Source organism: Neltuma alba, unplaced genomic scaffold (assembly GCF_004799145.2).
Source record: "Neltuma alba isolate B1F8T4 unplaced genomic scaffold, ASM479914v2 tig00012207_pilon, whole genome shotgun sequence".
In the NCBI taxonomy this organism is placed as follows: domain Eukaryota; kingdom Viridiplantae; phylum Streptophyta; class Magnoliopsida; order Fabales; family Fabaceae; genus Neltuma; species Neltuma alba.
The window spans coordinates 1-17,845 of NW_021636743.1; the positions used below are offsets into that span (position 1 = coordinate 1).

Genomic DNA, 17,845 nt, shown 5'->3' on the forward strand with positions numbered 1-17,845 from the left:
GACACTCCTAAATCAGAGGTGAATTCTCATCACATTTTCATCCGAGGACTGTTTTTATTTTGGTTTATAGCGTCTAACGTAAGTTCCTGTTCTTGCTGTAAATTGGTTGACTGACGCAGATGAACGGGACTAAAGGTCAAAAGTTGAAAAAAAGAGTGTCTAATAAACTTCAGGCGGGTGATCACTACTTCGGAGGGTTCGATGTTCTTAGCAGTCCCGCTTTCAAGGAGGTACAATAAATATCAGAAAAATGTGAACATAAACTAGTCATATTTTTCGTAATGATCGTCCAGTTATTTAACTCTGCTCTACTGATATAGGAGTGGAAGGTGGACAATAATAATGACACTTAGACTGGCTGGCTCCAAAATTTCAAATTTGTCTGATAAATGATCATTTTTCGATCAACTCGATGACACCTCGCCTTTCTTCGTTTTCAACCACAACCTTAGCTACTCAAAAATCGTACTTAAACTTCATCGTAGTTCAAGTTCAAGCAGTTGTTATTCTTTCATTCTGAACTGTTCTGATATGATATTTAGTAACTGCAGATGAAACTATATGCAATCTTATTGATTGAGTGCGAATGTAATTCCATATTCGGCCTTGTAGTATTGCTTGGAAATTCTAGTAGTCTGTTCATTTTAGCAAATATCAGCTAATATCAGTAAATTTATTTGAAAAAAAAAAGGGGATAAATTGCTTTTCTGTTTCTATTTCTGATTGTCGAGAAGTATGAAGCTGAATTATGTAAACTGTAGGCAGAAAATCAGCCAAGAAACAAGACTTGTGGTAAATGCACAACAGGTGTTAAGAACCGTTTGAAGGAGGCTAGAAGTGGTCTATCCACATCTAGGAAGCTTCTGAAGATTTTAAACCAAATGTGCCTCCAAGAGCCGCATTCGTCAAGCATACCCGTCATCTTGGCCCTGGGAAGTGAACTTGATCGGGCTTACAACCAGATTGATCAACTGATTCGAGACCAGAGCTCAAATCAGAATGATATTGAGTTCCTCATGAAGCGTTTTGGCGGAAGAAAGGGCTGCTTGGAAAAGAAGGGAACGTGAAAAAGTTCGAGATGCCATAACACATGTTGCAGAGGAGCTTGAGGTGGAGAAGAAGCTAAGAAGGCAAACTGAAAGGTTAAACAAAAAGATTGCTGAAGAAATGGCTAATGTGAAAGCTTCACACTTGAAAACATCGAAGGAGCTTGAAAGGGAGAAACGGGCAAAGGAGATTCTGGAGCAGATTTGTGATGAGCTAGCTAAAGGAATCGGAGAAGACAGAGCACAGGTAGAAGAACTCAAAAGGGAGTCAGCTAAAGTTCGGAAAGAAGTGAAAAGGAGAAAGAGATGCTTCAGTTGGCTGATGTTTGGCGTGAGGAGAGAGTCCAAATGAAACTTTCAGAGGCTAAATATCAATTTGAGGAGAAAAATGCTGTCCTTGAAAGGCTGAGAAACGAGCTTGAGGCCTTTTTGAGAACTAAGGATGATGAAGGGAAAGATGATGTTTCTCCAGGTTCAAAAACATAAAGGATCTCGAATCTTATTGGAACAAAACATATTGGGGATATCAAACTGCTCGGAAAGAGGACGATTTGGATGTTGGAGATGGAGTGGATCACGAAGGAGATGACTCTGCTGACAGTGATCTTCATTCCATTGAATTAAACATGGACAATGACAACAAGCTGCAAGTGGAGTTGTACTTATGAAAATGACGCTCAAGACGATTCTGGAGGAATTTCAGTGGACAAAGAAGAAAGTATAGGAAGGAAATCTTTCTCCGAGAAAATTCAGTGGACAAGCATTTGTTTCAACAAGGGAAATACCGGTAGTAAGAAGAGGGATTTTGGTATAGAAATCAAGGAAATTTCTGATGAACTTGATCAGGAAATATCCAGCGGGTTGTCTCCACGAGGTCATGCGCGAGATGACATAAAATTGAGAGTTACAGGTCTATGATGGGTCTCCGAGATGGAATATCATGTGCTAATCCTGCTCAGAGATGTGGTCAACCATTGTTTTTGCAGGATACAGTTGGCGAATCTGAGGATAATTCTGTCGTCATAGAGAGAGAAGATTTGATGCGAGAAGCTGCGGGTAGAAAATCCGGACGGTAAGAGATGATGATAATCAGCACAATACCTAGGTTTCACCAATGTTGTTCCATATTATTAATTCTTGGTTTGCTGAATATGTTCAAGGGTCATCATCGCTGGCATCATAGTTTGCATCCATCCAAGTTATATATAGCGAAAAACTGTATATATTAATTAAATTAAGTACAATAGCACACAACAGTTTTGCTTCTGGTCATCTGTTTCTCGTTTGAAGAGGAAGGAGAAGAGAAATAGCATTTCTATTTGAACTTGTTAATTCAGAGTAGCGAGACTAATGATGGCATGAAAATGAAAGGATTCTTTTTTTTTTTTTTTGGTGGGGGAGTGGAGAAGAAAATAATGGAGAGCTGTTGGGTGCCAGGGCTGCAAAATAAGAGAAACGAGATTCCGGCTGGGGTATGACAACACATAAAATGGGTTGGGGGGGGGGGTGTGGCTGAGATTTAAACAAGAGTGAGTAGGGTCTGGCGCAGACAGGGTGACAGAGATGAGCATTATTGGATGCTTCCAAGGATTCAAACGTTTGAACACCGTCCTCTGTATTCCATTGCCATTGCCGTTCTTTTTGTTTGGATGTCAACACTGACAGCACATTCTCGTGATGTAGGACTGTATAATTCACATCTTTACCCCAATAATAATGTTTTTCCCCCTCCTGCGCTTGTATGTACTTGTGTATCCATGTTTTTCTGTCGTGAATTTGGTCCCAACGTTTGAGTGAGTTTACATTCTAAACGTAATTCGAGTTGATGAGGTGCATCCACTTTGCTGATCATAGGGACTTGGATAATTCTCGGAATAATTTTGATGATAGAAATTTTCACAAGGTACTTGTTTTATCTTAAAAAGTCTGGTCATCAGTAAAGAAAAGAGAGAATCGTTAGTCGTTAGCATTTTCTTCTCTCCTGGCTTCTGGTAATCGCTCGGGCTGATTCTCAGTTCCCATTTCCGACCTCTCCGTTCCCGTCAACGGAGCACCCAAAACGCCAAAAATGGTGCCTTTTTTCATCCAGTCATTTCTTTATATCGTACAAATTTATACGGGGCTCTATATATTATATTCCAAAAAAAAAAAAAACCCATTTTATGCAGCAAAATTTTGAGCGGTTACGCCTCGCTCCCCCACTCCTCCTCCGACTCCTTCATGCTCATAGCAAATTTTGCACTAAACGTGCACGATGCATCGTATATATTGTCAAGGAATAGTATTGTTTATTTACTAAATATATTGATCAATCATACAAAAGTACGTACAATAAAAACACGTTTTGAGTCCAATATTACAACACCCATCCGACATTATTACAAGGGTGAAAATCCCCAAATTTAGACGTTCAAAAAAATGCCGATCATGGTTTGGGAGAGTCCTCGATTTTTGAGGATGCTGATGTGAAAATAACTGGGTTTGTCGGATGGTCCCTCACCGTCAAGCTCAGCACTTCAGGCCTTGAGTAGTGTCCAACCACATCAAAATCAAACTTTGCCCTCGCTATTTCCCCCAAATCTGTGTTCACCACTATCAACGATTTTAGCTTGCTTTCCACACACAACAGAAATAAAATATTCTGAGAGTTCAACCACAGTATATTTCACAATGCAGAGCACCCGACTTCATTATACATAGACACACTATAGCCTCTTGGTTTTATTTCGTGCCTGGCCCAAGAAACAGAGAGAGAAGAAAAACTAAGTGGACTTTGATGCATTATGTGTTATGTTTGGCAAAAGAAAAGAGAGTCATTGGATGGTTATCGTATCTTTCATTGTTTCTTGCAAGGCATGACACATCCCCCTAAAACATGGTTGCTGCGAAACATTGTAATGCAGTTGAAGTTGAAGCAGCAATTATGAATAGTAAACAAAACAAGCATAACATACCAAGATCTGCCGAGATCAGAGCCTCCCCCTCGTAATTTGGTCCAGCCAGAACAGCCCCTGAAGGTGATATGATGACACTGCCCCCAGCGCACACAACAGAATCTGGTGTCAGGTCCTCTTCTGTGCCTGAGAAAACATACTCGGGAGGGGGCGGGTAATCTCTCCTTCTACAGAACTGGTTTGCCGACAGAACAAAGCATCCACCTTCTAGGGCAATGTGGGTCATAGATGCTTGCCACACATCCCTAGCGTCAGCTGTAGGTGCGCAATATATCTCAACACCTAAGAAACCAAGTTCCACATGTTTAGCCAAACCGAACAAAACTGTCTCCACTCTCCCATGCTAATCAAGTAGCCTAAAACAAGTCATGTAAGTTATAATGGCTCGGTCATATTTACTGTTGGTCGTGCATCATAGTGTTTGGTATCCTGATATTTCCTATTCCAGGTTATCTTCTCGGACACAATAGAATTTAACAGAAAAATGTCTACCTTTTGCATACATTGCTGTCCTCAAAAGAGGCATTTTGTTCTCCCAGCAAATGGCAGCACCTATTTTTCCAATGGGAGTTTCAAAAACTGGGATGGTTGATCCATCCCCAAATCCCCAGATAATCCGTTCCAGCGCAGTCGGCATAACTTTCCTGTGCTTTCCGAGGTAACGACCTTGAGAATCAAAGAAGAGAACAGTGCAATACAGTGTGTAGCCATCTCTCTCTATAACACCTATTACCAAATACACCTTATACTTCCCGGCCATTGCCGCCAATCTATCAACTTCAGGACCTACAGCAACATCATACAAGCTAGTAAAAAGTTATGCCTAGAGTTCCATTGATCCCAATTCAATGTATAAAACTATACCCAGACTAAAGAAAGTAACGATAATAAATTGATTCTATTCGCTGTTTCTAGTTGGAGACTAAATAACTAACCAAGAAATATCCTTAATAATCTTATCCATATTAATTATCAACCAAACTTCAACATTACCTTGATTAGCAGTGAATATATAAAATACTACTAAAGCTCCAGAAAACATATACCCTGACACTGTGAGTCACAGTCAGATCTATCTTTTACGAGCTTCACAGAATTTGTACCAGCAAATACTATCAGCCAGTCATAAGTCTTTACCTGGCACATCAATGGCTGCAGCATGATACTTGCGGAACTCCTCTTTACCCTTAGCTGTCCGATTTCCAATAGAAACACCGAAGTTGGAACCACGGGGATAGCCACCCACAAACGCTTCTGGAAACACAACCAGCTGGGATCCGTGGCTCGCGGCTTCAGCCAACAACCTCTCGGCCTTATCTGCTTAAGCGTCGAGCAATCATGAGCGATTAAAAAATAAAATACCATTCCCCCGCAATATAACATCGGCATTTCAACAAACAGCAGTATAGTTCAAGGAGGAAGCAATAACTCCAGACATGTACAGATCACACAACACATTCAATTCACTTGAAACAATTCCAAGCACCCAAAGGATCATTTTTACTGAAAACAGACAAAAAAAATCGATTTATCAGTAAAAGAAAGAAAAGAGTACAGGGATTTCTCGGAGTCAAACAATTTGAAACCATGAGAATCCGGGTCAATCAGTGACACAACTCATTTGAAGAACAAGGAGAATGAGGAGGAAGCAGGACCTAAAGTGGCGGGGGTATCGTAGAAGATGGTGGAGGCCTGAACCACCGTGGCTCGGACAGTAGTGGCGTTGTTATCGGAGCCCATATCAACCTCGGCGAACAAAGGCCCATCGTTGACAGTTTGACTAGTTACAAGCGCCATGCCTTGCCGGGTTTCTTCTCCGTTGTCTCTGGCTTTATCGGAATGGTTCAGCCCAGTGGGCACAATTGATTGCATAATACTAATTGAACCTAGACATCTTTACTCCATTTTAGTCATTAAAGAAATACATCTTTCACTCTCCAGGAGGCTGAAACAGCGTCTTTACTCTATTTGGATTGCACACGAGAGGGTTCTAGATTTTTTCCATAACTTTTCCAACGTCAGTTCTCTCTCTCTCTCTCCTACTCAGCTAATCAGCTTCACATGCCTTGGATGAAGTCTGTGGATTGGCCCCGAAAATCAGTGGGCGAACATTTTTCACGTTTATGGAGAAAAAGAAAACAAAATACGTAATTCATCATAGGAAAAATTATGACAAAAAGGCCCCAACGGACGAGGAGGATGAAGCACCAGCAAAAAAGTCCAGTGCCTACCCTTTATGATTTTCCCTCTAAGAACAATAAAAATAATGAAAACAAATTAGCGACGAAATCAAAAGATGAAGGTTTTTTTTTTTCGGACTCAAAAATCAAAAGATGAAGTTTGAACCACGTTCGAATGCACTGGAAACAAGATGAAGAAAAAGAAGACAAAAAAAAAATCCCAACAGATTGCGTCATTTTCTTCTTTCAAATGACAATCAAATTTACAAAAAATTCGGAGAAAACAACTTGGAAAATTTATTTTATTATTATAATAATAACTTTTTTACAAGGCAAAAACTTTTATTTTCTTTTATTTATAATTATAATCATATTAATATTTTATTCTTTATACATGTAGTATTATGTTTGCATATAATATTATTTTGATTTAATTATTATATCTCTAATTCCATCCACCATTTAATTATTTGAACACTAATGATAAGTTGAATCATTAAACACTGAGAAAATAATAGGATTGAGAAAGCAAGCTTTAACTTTTGGGCATATGTTCCCCCGAATAACATCTCGTTATATATAAATATAAATTTTTACAAGTTGGTAAATAATATGACTGACTGTTCAATTCATTCCACCCAGTTAACTGAATACATCAACATAATGTTCAAAGTTCAAAGCTACGCATATTTCAGAAATAATGGATGCTGCATGCTTTATGAGTTTTGCAAATTAAAGGAGGTTGAAATGAAACTCCATTTCTTTCCTTTAAATTATGGAAGGAAACGGACCCTTTTTTAATAGAAAACTTATGTCATAAATTCAAAACAGCCATTACAAACAACAGAGTAACTAACTATCCCTCATCAACATTCGCATCTTCGTTGAGGTGGAGGAGACGGATCCTCACAAAAGGCTTTTGAAGTTTTGATATCGACATAGCGTAATATCGAGGATACTTGATGCGATGAAATAATCGCAGCTATTATTTCATTGGCAGAAAATAATTTGCCATTATATGTTTACCAGAAAAAAACAGAGAAAGAGTGTTTTGCCCTGCTTTAAAAATTTCACTGGCAAGTGGTGTGTGTGTGTGTGTGTTAGGCAACTCTTCGCTGTCAAATAGATGTCCAAAAGCCATTTGTTCGAGTCCAGTTAAGAAAACACAACGCTGATAGCCCTATATATATGTAAGAGAGGGTGGATTTCTCAATCGACTATATGAAATGACACAAAAGAATTAAATATATTGATGCCGGAATAATAGACGGGTAGGAATCCAGCATAGGGAACTCGAAGAAGAGCGCTTTTGAGCAAGTGATCGACGATAACTTGGTGGGTTTCTTTCTGGGGAGGAAGTACGCGGCGAGGGTGATGATCCCCAGAGGGAAGTACACTGACACTGTGACTCGGCACTATCTTTCGCGAGCTTCACAGGAATATATGAAAAAGACGAGGCTTAAGGTCTTGCTATGGCATGGTGGTTTCGTAGATGTACTTCGAGAACGCCCACGTTAAGAGGGGAAAAAAGGGCAGGAAAGACATAGGGCGTTTGGATAAAACCGTGGTTTCAGAAGCATTTTCCGCAAAACGAGATAATCTCCTCCACATATTTACTTCGTAATCCGTAAAAGCACTTCTGAAACCATGGTTTCTATCAAACACCCATAGTCGTGTTCACTCTTCTCAAACCAATTATCAGTACACAAATCATGACATCTTATTTTTCAATAACTTGAAAGAAATTTTCCATATATTATTCAATTTATTTTTCGCAGCATTCTTTTATTATTATCACAATGACTTTTTTAACAAGACCGGAAGAAACTTTTCTTTTCTTTTATCTTTTGTCAGCATAATTATAATTTTTTATATGCTCCTATACAAGCATTATTATAATTATAGTCCTACTAATATCTTTTTTTTTCCGAGTGAAAAGGGAATTTTATTAACTCAAGAAATTACAAAAGGCTAAGTACATAAAAGGAGGGACAAGTTTCTAGCATTCAGAGTATGATCACTTAAGGATAAAACTACGACTGATGAGCTTGGGTGGGTTCACCAAGTTGAAAGTTCCAAACGCGATACCTGACCCAAGTTGGGTTGGATTTTCTGGTACGTGGATTTTCTTGCTGCCAGTCATTGAAGGGATAGCAGCTTTTAAAAAACTACGAAAATAATAGGAATGAGAAAGCAAGAGTTTTAACTTTTGGTATATATGTTTTCCTCAAAATAACATTTTATTTTATATCGATATATATTTATTATGAATGTAAAACTATGAATTTTACCATATATAGCATATAGCGTATGCTATTCATAAATAAGTAAATAACACGACTGACTGTTCCGTTCATTCCTCCCAGTCAATTAAATACACCAATGTTCAAACCTACACGCATTTCAGAATGGTTGTGGCATATTTTATGAAAGTGGAAATGAAACTCCATTTCTTTTAATTTCTTTCAATTATTGAAGGAGATGGATCCTGATAAAAAGCTATTGAAGTTGTGAGATCGAGATTGTCTTAACTAAGCGTAATATTGAGGACACTTGATGCAGTGAAATTAAAGCTATTATTTCATTGACAGAAAATGTTTTGGCCATTTTCACCAAATTAAAAGAGAAAGAAAGTTAGGCCTGCCCTGCTTAAAAATATCACTGCCAAGTGGTATATATTGGGCAGCCTTTCATTGTCAAATTTATGTCCAACAGCCATCTATTTGAGTCCAATTAAGAAAACACAACATTGAATTTCAATGGAACCAGTTTTCTGATAAGCACTGAAAACTCATCGTATCTAAATCATTTATATCTAATTTAGATGGTCCAAATTTAATTTTTTTTATTTTTACTTTTTTAAAATAATTATTTTAATGGGTATATAATCTAAAATAAAGATAATCTCTTAACTATTATTTTTTAAAAATAATTTTCACTTAAAACCAAAAATAAAAATAAAAAAGAATTAAATCTAAACTATCCAAATAAGATCTAAATGGCCCAGATATGATGAGCTTTCAATGCTCATCACTCTAATGAGTTTCCAAACTCGCTAGAGATTGTGCATTTCTTAATCAAAGAAATGATGTGTGAGAAGTAAATATATTGATTCCATCATATGGATTTTCATAATAATATCAACCACATGATAAACAAAATCAATTTCGGTGCTCATCATTGTGATAAGTACCATAATGCTCATCGCGCTAGTAAAATTTACACGACTCAAACTTAATTTTAAAGATCTAGATTTAAAACTCTCAACTAATATTTTTTAAATAAAAAAATTGTTTTTAAAAAATTTATAATTAAAATATTATATTTATTTTGGATTATTTACCTATTAAAGAAAATTATTTTTTTAAAAAATATAAACAATTAAATCTCAACCATTAATATCAAAACTTTATGTTTGAAATTTGATCTGCTCATTTCTAGGATGAGCATGAGCGTGGAAACTGGTTGCATGATAAACATCATTTGACCAAACCCAGTGGGGGCATGGAATTAATGTCTTCTTAGCTTCTCTGGCCGTATCCTTTCCTTCCCATCTAACCAAGAGGTATTAGGTAGCGACTAATAAATATATTATCCAGTCCTGGCTCCACTTTCGCAACCTTCATGGCAATAACGCAATGCAATATTATAAGGACAACTATGGCCTCCCTCCTCACCGAAATCAGTAAATAGCAAGTTTGGCAGACAAAGCTCTGCAACACTTTGTCGGGCTGGCTCATGGCTACTCTACTCTCAGCTGCTGCCAGAAGGTAATAACATACTCCGGCTTCCTCTCCCACACTGAGATACCTTTTCTTCATTCTCGATTAACGATTCACACACAGACACAGTCAGAAAAGTATTAACTCGTACTTATTTAATAAGCAGGTTAGAAGGGAAGGTGGCGCTGATCACGGGTGGCGCCAGGGGGATTGGCGAGTACACTGCCAGACTCTTCTCCAAGCACGGAGCTAAACTGGTGATCGCCGATGTCCAGGATGATTTGGGTCTCTCTGTTTGCAAAGACCTATCTGATTCCTCCTCCTACGTCCACTGCGACGTCACCAAGGAAAAAGACGTCGAGAACGCCGTCAACACGGCGGTTTCCAAGTACGGGAAGCTAGACATCATGTTCAACAACGCCGGAATAATAGACGGGCCGGCATCCAGCATAGCGGACTCCGAGAAGAGCGTTTTCGAGAAAGTGATCGGCGTTAACTTAGTGGGTTCTTTTCTGGGAACCAAGTACGCGGCGAGGGTGATGATCCCCAGAGGGAAGGGCTCCATAATTTCGACGGCGAGCGTGAGCGGAATCATGGGGGGTGTCGGCACATGCGCGTACATTTGTTCGAAGCATGGGGTGATCGGGCTGATGAAGAACGCAGCGGTGGATCTTGGGAGATATGGGATTCGAGTGAACTGCGTGTCGCCGTATGCGGTTCCGACGCCGATGACTAGGACTTTTCTGAAGATGGACGATGAGGGAATTGCAGAGCTCTATTCTAATCTGAAAGGGACTGCTCTTGCGGCCCAAGATATTGCAGAAGCAGTTCTTTATCTGGGCAGTGAGGAGTCCAAGTATGTGAGTGGTCATAATCTTGTGGTGGATGGTGGCTACAGTGTGCTCAACGCTGGCTTGAGCAATTATTGATCAATCTCTCCAGATTCTACAATTTTCATTTACTTGGGATGCTTCCTCCATCTGAATCATCATACTGCGACACCATCCGTCTCGCCAGTTCATGTCAGTGAATTAATCTCTTATCACTCCTCGACAGTTTGGGAGAAAATTGATCTAGATTGAATTTTATGTTTTTTTTTTGTCGTTATCTTAAAATAAGAAGTTATATAAAAAATAGATTTGTGTTTAATAACTTCATATCATTCGATTATGTGCAGTTTATATACTTTAATATTCCTTTCTCTTTTTTTTTTTGGTAACACGGTCAACTAAACTCAATACTTGAACGAGATCATAGTAGCAGTGTTAGATATAAGGCCATAAAAAGAAGTGACATGTTGACTTGGACTTAATCATGATTGGATTATTAATCCTTAAATTTGCCCCGACAGATTTAATACTTACTGGTTTTCAATGCCTTGATTGGAATCACCTGTCTCTTGACCATCATTTGTTTTGCTTAAATTACATAAACCTCCATTCTATTTTTAAAATTTATATAAACCTCTATTAAAATTAAAATATATATTACATAAATCTCTCTTATATGGTTGAGATTTTACTTACATTCATCCAACAATTAGTTGACCTCTAGGTTTGACTTTCAAACTTTTATTTTGATCAAAACATCCCTCCTCAATATAAACTTTATTTAAACATTTATGTCTATCAAAAAAAATTATTTTTGACACAACAAAAATTAATTATAATACATGTAGTTTCAAACTTTTTAATATGTTATAAAATTTATTAATTTTTATCATATTATAGCATCTATAATTTTAGTTCTTCATGACGTATTAAAAGCTTATTTATTTAGGTTTCTTTTAAATGGGTAGAAAATATTTTAGATGCGTGTTTTTTTTATCAGATAATATAAATCATGTGGGTTTGGAACATCATATGAATTATTTAAATTTATAATTTAAAATTTTTTAAATAAAACTTTTTTTTAAAACATTTATGAGTTATTTGATCGATTATCTGTTTATTTAAAGAATTAATCAATTTTTCATTCAATTTTTTATGTTTACATTAACTAAATTACTCTTTTTTTTCAATATGATAAAAACATTAAACAAATAACTATTTATAAGAAATAAAAATTAAAGTAAAGAAAAAAATCTTAAATTCTTTAAAATAGTATTATGAAGGGTAAATTAGTAAAGAAAAAGTATTTCACCATAAATTCTAATTAAGAAAATATTTTTAATGAATTTAATAGTCTAAACTTGTACGTATGTTTTCAAAATAAAAGGAGATTCGTGTAATCAGGGTAAAATGTAAGTAAGGCTAGAGTATTTTACTCTTCTAATTTTTATTCGATTCTCAATATAATTTTGTTGTTTTACTTTTCCAAGTTATTTTGTATCCAGGAGATAGAACATAAACTAAAAAAATATCTGGATGGAATCAAAATTATTGTTTTAAAAATATTTTTATGGCATACGAAATAAATAAGTGGAGAAATTTATTTCGATTTACAGAAAAATGTTTTTAAAAAATGCTTTTCATGGTTACCAGACATCCCCTAAAAAACATATGCAATGATGTAATGATGTGGAAAGACACTGCTCATGGCAACTTCACGGTGAAGAGTGCTTATCTTATGGTTGAGCATTTGCCTCCCAACTTCTACAGTCCTGTTTTTAAGCAGATATGGAAATGGAGGGGAGCTGAAAGGATAAAAGTCTTCTTGTGGACTGCGTACCATAATAGACTCCCCACAAACTCCTGGAGGAGTAATTGGTCTCATACCTCACCTCTTTGCTCACATTGTGGATTGGAGGTCGAAGATGGAATTCATATATTACGTGACTGTGGTTACGCCAAACAAATATGGATTCAACTTGTTAATCCAAGGTATTTCTCCCAATTCTTCTCTGCTTCACTTCGAGACTGGATGGCGTTAAATCTATCAAGACAGCTAGCGGTGAACATGAGTATTGATTGGAGTTTGCTATGGGGTGTTGCTGTTTGGTTATTATGGAATTGGAGAAACAAGTCTTGCTTTGACCCTAATTTCATAAAGCCAATTAATCCCGCTGCCGCTGTTAACTGTATATGGAAGTCCTATACTGTCTCTGAGGACAAACTGGTAACTCTGAATCAATCTGATTTGAATCAACCCACCCGATGGCAACTCCCACCTAATGATTGGGTGAAAGTTAACGTAGACGGGGCTGTGTCTCACTCTAGAAATGTGGCAGGATGCGGAGGTGTAATTAGAGACTATAGAGGCCAATGGATTGTGGGATTTCACCAAACAATCGGAAGCTGTAGCGTGTTTGAAGCAGAGGAGTGGGCTATGTTTAAAGGCATCAAGTTAGCTTGGGACTCTGGCTTCAAGAAGGTTCTGTTAGAATCTGACTGCAAAACCTTAATTGATATGTTATCGAGTCCTGATGTCCATAACACGTGCAGTCTGATATTCTTGGAGATTCGTCGCTTGATGGGTCTAAATTGGGAGATTGTCCTCAACCATATTCCTAGGCTCCATAACCAGCTTGCTGATGCGCTTGCTAAGGAAGGTCTTTCTACTTCCTTTATTTTGACCAGCTGCCCGACTCATCTACGGGCGTTGTGCGATAAAGACGTGTTGGGATCTATTCCCCTTGTAGTTTAGTTTTTTTTTTCTTTGGCCTTTGTGCCTCGTTTGTATAAAAAAAGAGAAATTTAAAGTTGACAAAGAAAGTGTTTGGATTAGTATCTTAGGAATGATTTCATGAAATGTGTAGGCGTTTTTTCAAGTGCTACACTGCAAACATCTTTCCATATTAGGAATTTTGGTGACCAGGTGTCCGGTTACACTGTAAAAATTAAGAAGTAAACCTCCCATCTCTTAATTAATAAAAACAATTGTTTCTACAACTGATCCTGATGTAAATTTTATACTTTCTCTCAATTATTGTATTTGCTACCTATATTTTTTTCTCTTAGTTGAATAATTTAACTTCACTCTATTAGTACCATTAACCATGCTAAAAGAGCTAAATTTAAAAAAAAAAACCAAAAAATAAAAATTATAAAAATTGTTTTAGTTTTGAAGTGATCTTTGAATAAAAAATCTGTTGCACTGAATATGTTTAAACGTTTTTTCATCTATTTTTTTTTTTTTGGGTTCTAGCTGACCTACCGCTTGTGAGATTTCCCATCTGGAAAAGCCAAACAGGCACTTCTTGTGAGGCGCTTGTTGCGGACTTCTGGTGTTGTGAATGCCTCGGGCGGCAAGGGACAGGTGACGTGGCAATGTTCCCAGAGTTTTCATTTCATCCCACGGGAACATCCATGGTCCCAACCGCATGCGATTCATCATTTGCCGCGTCATCTTACCGCCGTAAGCAGTTGCCAATTCCTCCCACAGTCAAAAAGACAAAGTAAATAATATTCGAAGGTTGTATACGGTGCTGGCCGGGGCTTACAAAATCATTAGAAACGGAATACAACCCTAAATTATTTTTGACTTCGATAGTTCCGATAGGAGCCGCGACCAGCAAATTCAAGTCTTTTTACTCTCTGATTCCAGAAACACTGACACTTCTTGGCAGATCTCGAATCGGTTCGCTGTCACCTTGGGGGAGCTCGAGTTTGCTTCGATAATGAATATAGGGCTCTGTCGGCTATATCGATCGGTAAGTATTTCTCATGTATATGATTTCTTTCCTTTCATGCAGAAATTGATACGGGGCAGTTCTTCGTTGATCACCATTTTTACCGTTTTCTGGGACTCCCCGTAAAATGGAGACTATCCTGGTTGGCCGATATTTTCACTATCCAGCATAGCAGATATCCTAATTTGAAAATTTTTTGAATGTGCCTCACCGGATTTAACTGGTTGACTTTTGTTTTTCGAAATTCGGAAATCGAAATTGCAAATATTACTGGACGCGATGGGTATGCCCCCTCCCCGACCCCCAAAAGAAAGAAAAATTGTTGGTGAGGGGCTTTTGCCGTGAGTGTTAGAACTTGCTGTTATCACTGGTACGACAACCTTCTCTCCTTAAGGGAGCTTCGGATTTTTTCCCCTTTCTTTCTGGCGTGATTTGAATAGTGCTGCATTTTAGTTTTCCTATTCTTGTTAGGTCACATTCCTACAAATGCTCATATTCTTTAGGGTTTTTTCTTTCTGGTTGTTGAGCAAAGTGACGGGTTTTAGATGGTGCATTTGTTCCCTTTTCAGCAGTTTTAATTGCTGATATTAAATTGTTGTTATCCGCAGGTTTTCTGTCTGTAATTGGTAATGATGTCGAGGCCCATGTTGCTTGTTTTCTTGCTGCTTATACTTATAATCACTTCTCAGTTTGAGTGGAAACAGCAGCTTGTGGCCGATGTTGATTCAAATCCCAGTGTATCTCAAAAGCAGAACCAGATTTCGAAAAGAGAAGAAACAGTTAAGGAGAAGGTATTATAGCTCTACCTCTTCCTTCATGTATCAATCCAAAACTCTCTTTTGATGAGATCCACCCCCCTGCATTGAATTATTACTATCAATTTTGCATTATATCTTTCCAAAAGATCATATAGGGTCATGCTTACAAGCTGCTTTTCCACCTGAATGATGCTTAATATTTCATGTTTGTTATGTATAATAAAGATCTGAAACTACAATAGAGATTATTTATAATTTTTTTAATCACCTAATCACAGTCTGCACCTTTGTCTTTCTGCATTTCGTTGTATGTTAGTGTTTGTGTTTATGCTGTCCTTAGATGTATTCTTTTCATTATTCGGCACATGAACTCTGGAACGTTGTCAGTTTGTAATTGTATTGCCTCCTATTGACAGTGCAGGATCATGCTCTTTTTGCATTTCTTTGTTGTCCAATTTTTCTTTAGTGGGAGTGGTGGATAGGTGGTTGGTTTAACCTTCAGCCTTTCTTTTGAAAACAAAATGTGGAAGGAACTGTAAGATAATCAAAATTGCATTGACTTTGGATACTGTGCTTGGATTAATAATCTGTTAATTTTCATACCTCTTATTTTATTTCCTTTCATATTTGTTTCTCGACCCAAGGGCTGGCCATGTTTCCTGATTCTTTACTATTTCTTTTGATCTGTCTTAAAACCTGGCTCTTGGAGTAGTTCCTGCATGCGAAAGATTGTAAATTTTCTACTCCCAATACTATGAGTTCAACAGTCTTGGTTATCCTGTATATTACCGAATTTAGGCAGTAATACAGGTCTTGTTTTGAGTTGGATTGCTTCCAGTTGCATATGTAAAGAGGCACACCTGTTTATGACTTGCTAGCCACTGCTTTAGCCATTTGCTTTACATGATAATCTGTAGTTTTCCGATATGAAATTGAAAGGATGAAGTTTCTTGGAAACCATCAGGAGGTTTTGTCCTTTTTATCCCTTTTCCTTTTCTTTTTGCTGATGCGAGATGAAAATTCAACATAGTTGGGGGTTAAGAATTTGTCAGAGAAGAAAATAAAAAATCTTAGAAATGAGTAAGCCTAACCTTATAAAGCTACCAGTTAGCTTATAACTTGTCACCAGCTGAGATTGTAGTAAGCTTGAAGTTAAACCAGTTTACCCGTCGCACTGCTTTGAAATCGGTAATATGGAACTTAATGATATAAAATAGGAAATAGTACACTGAATTATTGAACTACAATAAAATATACAATCAAATAACATTAGTCAAACCAGTTAGTGAAGAAATGGTCTAGCCCTTTTATTTTGATTTTGTAAACAAGGGATCCATGACTTGGGATCCTAATTCTAATGATTATATATGCAAATGGTCCAATTGGAGGAAGAATTTCCTGGTGCATTTGGTTTAGCGCATTGTTTCAGAAAATATCATTCTTTTGTCATTGGTGACAGCTCATGCCTTGTATGCTATTCAAATGCTATCAGACTGCTGAAAGTAGTGCGTCCATTGACCCCAGAACAGGTTCTACCTAGATGGTGGACACATTTAATTAGGTTTGAATGTAGCTCATTGTCCCGTTTGTTGAGGTTGTCTACATACAGGGAAATTAAATTAAATGTAGTAATGTTGGTGATGAAATCACATTAATTGTTGGAAAATATTACCTCTGGTCCTTAATATAAGATCTTGTTTGATTTTCAATTTGGTCTCAAATATAAGATTCTAATCCACTCTCATATTTATTCTTTTTTTCCGAGGTAGTCTTTATAGTAGTTTTATATATTAAATATTTCATTAAATGACACTTAATTAGCAAGGGTATTATAGGGAAGATAACACTTGTCTATTATAAACGACTAACTTAACTAATTTTCTTATTCTATTTAAATTAGTCAACTAGTTCTTATATTAAGGACCAGAAGCAGTATTAGAAACTGTTAATACGCAATGTTTATTTGCCATTGAAGTCTGGAACCATATGTAAGCTCCGCAATGAAAAGTGATGTCCTTCACAATTTCCACTCATCTAACTTCAAATACCTGATAGCTAAAATCGAAAATTTGCAACCAAGCAAATTTAGCTGCTGGTTCTCAGGATTGGCCGCAGGGCCACATCATTCTTGATCCGATAATCAATGCATGTTTCCTGCTGCAGATTATATTAGTGCAAGAGAAGAACATCCGTAGACTCAATGAGCTTGTAAAGCATCTCCAGGAACAACTGCAACAGTGTAGAAGCAATAACCGAACAACTAATGGTACCGTGACTCCTCTGACCGAGCGCATTCTTGAGCTTGAACGACAGCAAACTCTTGAGGATTAGGCTGAGACAACAAGCATGTCTGATACGCTCGTCCCTACGTTAAGTTGTAATTTGTAAAGTTTCTCTTCTTCTTTTTTTTTGGCAAAACTGTTTGTCTATTCGTTTGAAAGAAAAAGGCTGTAATAGATTTGCTTCCTCATCGGAACAACGATAGCGATATCATTTAAATGTGAGTCCCACGTTATTCAAATGTAAACTGAAAGGAGCGGTATCTCCTTCTAATCCATGTTTGATAAGGCAACATAATATAGAACGACCATTTGGGTCGAACATTCGGAATTAAA

General features: G+C 37.2%; 4 protein-coding genes across 4 annotated transcripts; 3 read left to right on the plus strand and 1 right to left on the minus strand.

Moving 5' to 3' along the window:
• The first annotated feature begins 6 nt into the window (after nt 1-6).
• Nucleotides 7-1,067, plus strand: LOC114724991 (uncharacterized). Its single transcript, XM_028911452.1, has 3 exons — nt 7-18; nt 120-230; nt 762-1,067. The coding sequence occupies exons 2-3, from the start codon at nt 120-122 to the stop codon at nt 1,065-1,067; spliced, it is 417 nt and encodes a 138-aa protein (XP_028767285.1). The 5' UTR covers nt 7-18.
• Nucleotides 1,068-3,312: 2,245 nt separating this feature from the next.
• On the minus strand, nt 3,313-6,103 carry LOC114724987 (bifunctional nitrilase/nitrile hydratase NIT4A). The gene is made up of 5 exons (XM_028911448.1): nt 5,656-6,103; nt 5,138-5,317; nt 4,493-4,786; nt 4,001-4,282; nt 3,313-3,626 (listed from the first exon to the last, which is right to left on the minus strand). Exons 1-5 carry the CDS (start codon nt 5,870-5,872, stop codon nt 3,472-3,474), a joined length of 1,128 nt encoding a protein of 375 aa, XP_028767281.1. The 5' UTR covers nt 5,873-6,103; the 3' UTR covers nt 3,313-3,471.
• Nucleotides 6,104-9,793: 3,690 nt separating this feature from the next.
• Nucleotides 9,794-11,101, plus strand: LOC114724996 (secoisolariciresinol dehydrogenase-like). The gene is made up of 2 exons (XM_028911456.1): nt 9,794-9,950; nt 10,069-11,101. The coding sequence occupies exons 1-2, from the start codon at nt 9,919-9,921 to the stop codon at nt 10,829-10,831; spliced, it is 795 nt and encodes a 264-aa protein (XP_028767289.1). The 5' UTR covers nt 9,794-9,918; the 3' UTR covers nt 10,832-11,101.
• Nucleotides 11,102-14,283: 3,182 nt separating this feature from the next.
• Nucleotides 14,284-17,845, plus strand: LOC114724990 (uncharacterized). Its single transcript, XM_028911451.1, has 3 exons — nt 14,284-14,493; nt 15,081-15,263; nt 17,394-17,845. Exons 2-3 carry the CDS (start codon nt 15,102-15,104, stop codon nt 17,559-17,561), a joined length of 330 nt encoding a protein of 109 aa, XP_028767284.1. The 5' UTR covers nt 14,284-14,493; nt 15,081-15,101; the 3' UTR covers nt 17,562-17,845.

Coding starts and splice junctions, on each gene's coding strand:
- LOC114724991 (XM_028911452.1), top strand. CDS start 120: ATGAACGGGACTAAAGGTCAAAAGTTGAAAAAAAGAGTGTCTAATAAA. Junction 231..761: donor GCAGTCCCGCTTTCAAGGAG/GTACAATAAATA, acceptor TGTAAACTGTAG/GCAGAAAATCAGCCAAGAAA.
- LOC114724987 (XM_028911448.1), bottom strand. CDS start 5,872: ATGCAATCAATTGTGCCCACTGGGCTGAACCATTCCGATAAAGCCAGA. Junction 5,318..5,655: donor CGATACCCCCGCCACTTTAG/GTCCTGCTTCCT, acceptor ACGCTTAAGCAG/ATAAGGCCGAGAGGTTGTTG. Junction 4,283..4,492: donor GACAGCAATGTATGCAAAAG/GTAGACATTTTT, acceptor TTGGTTTCTTAG/GTGTTGAGATATATTGCGCA.
- LOC114724996 (XM_028911456.1), top strand. CDS start 9,919: ATGGCTACTCTACTCTCAGCTGCTGCCAGAAG. Junction 9,951..10,068: donor CTCTCAGCTGCTGCCAGAAG/GTAATAACATAC, acceptor TTTAATAAGCAG/GTTAGAAGGGAAGGTGGCGC.
- LOC114724990 (XM_028911451.1), top strand. CDS start 15,102: ATGATGTCGAGGCCCATGTTGCTTGTTTTCTTGCTGCTTATACTTATA. Junction 15,264..17,393: donor AAGAAACAGTTAAGGAGAAG/GTATTATAGCTC, acceptor TTCCTGCTGCAG/ATTATATTAGTGCAAGAGAA.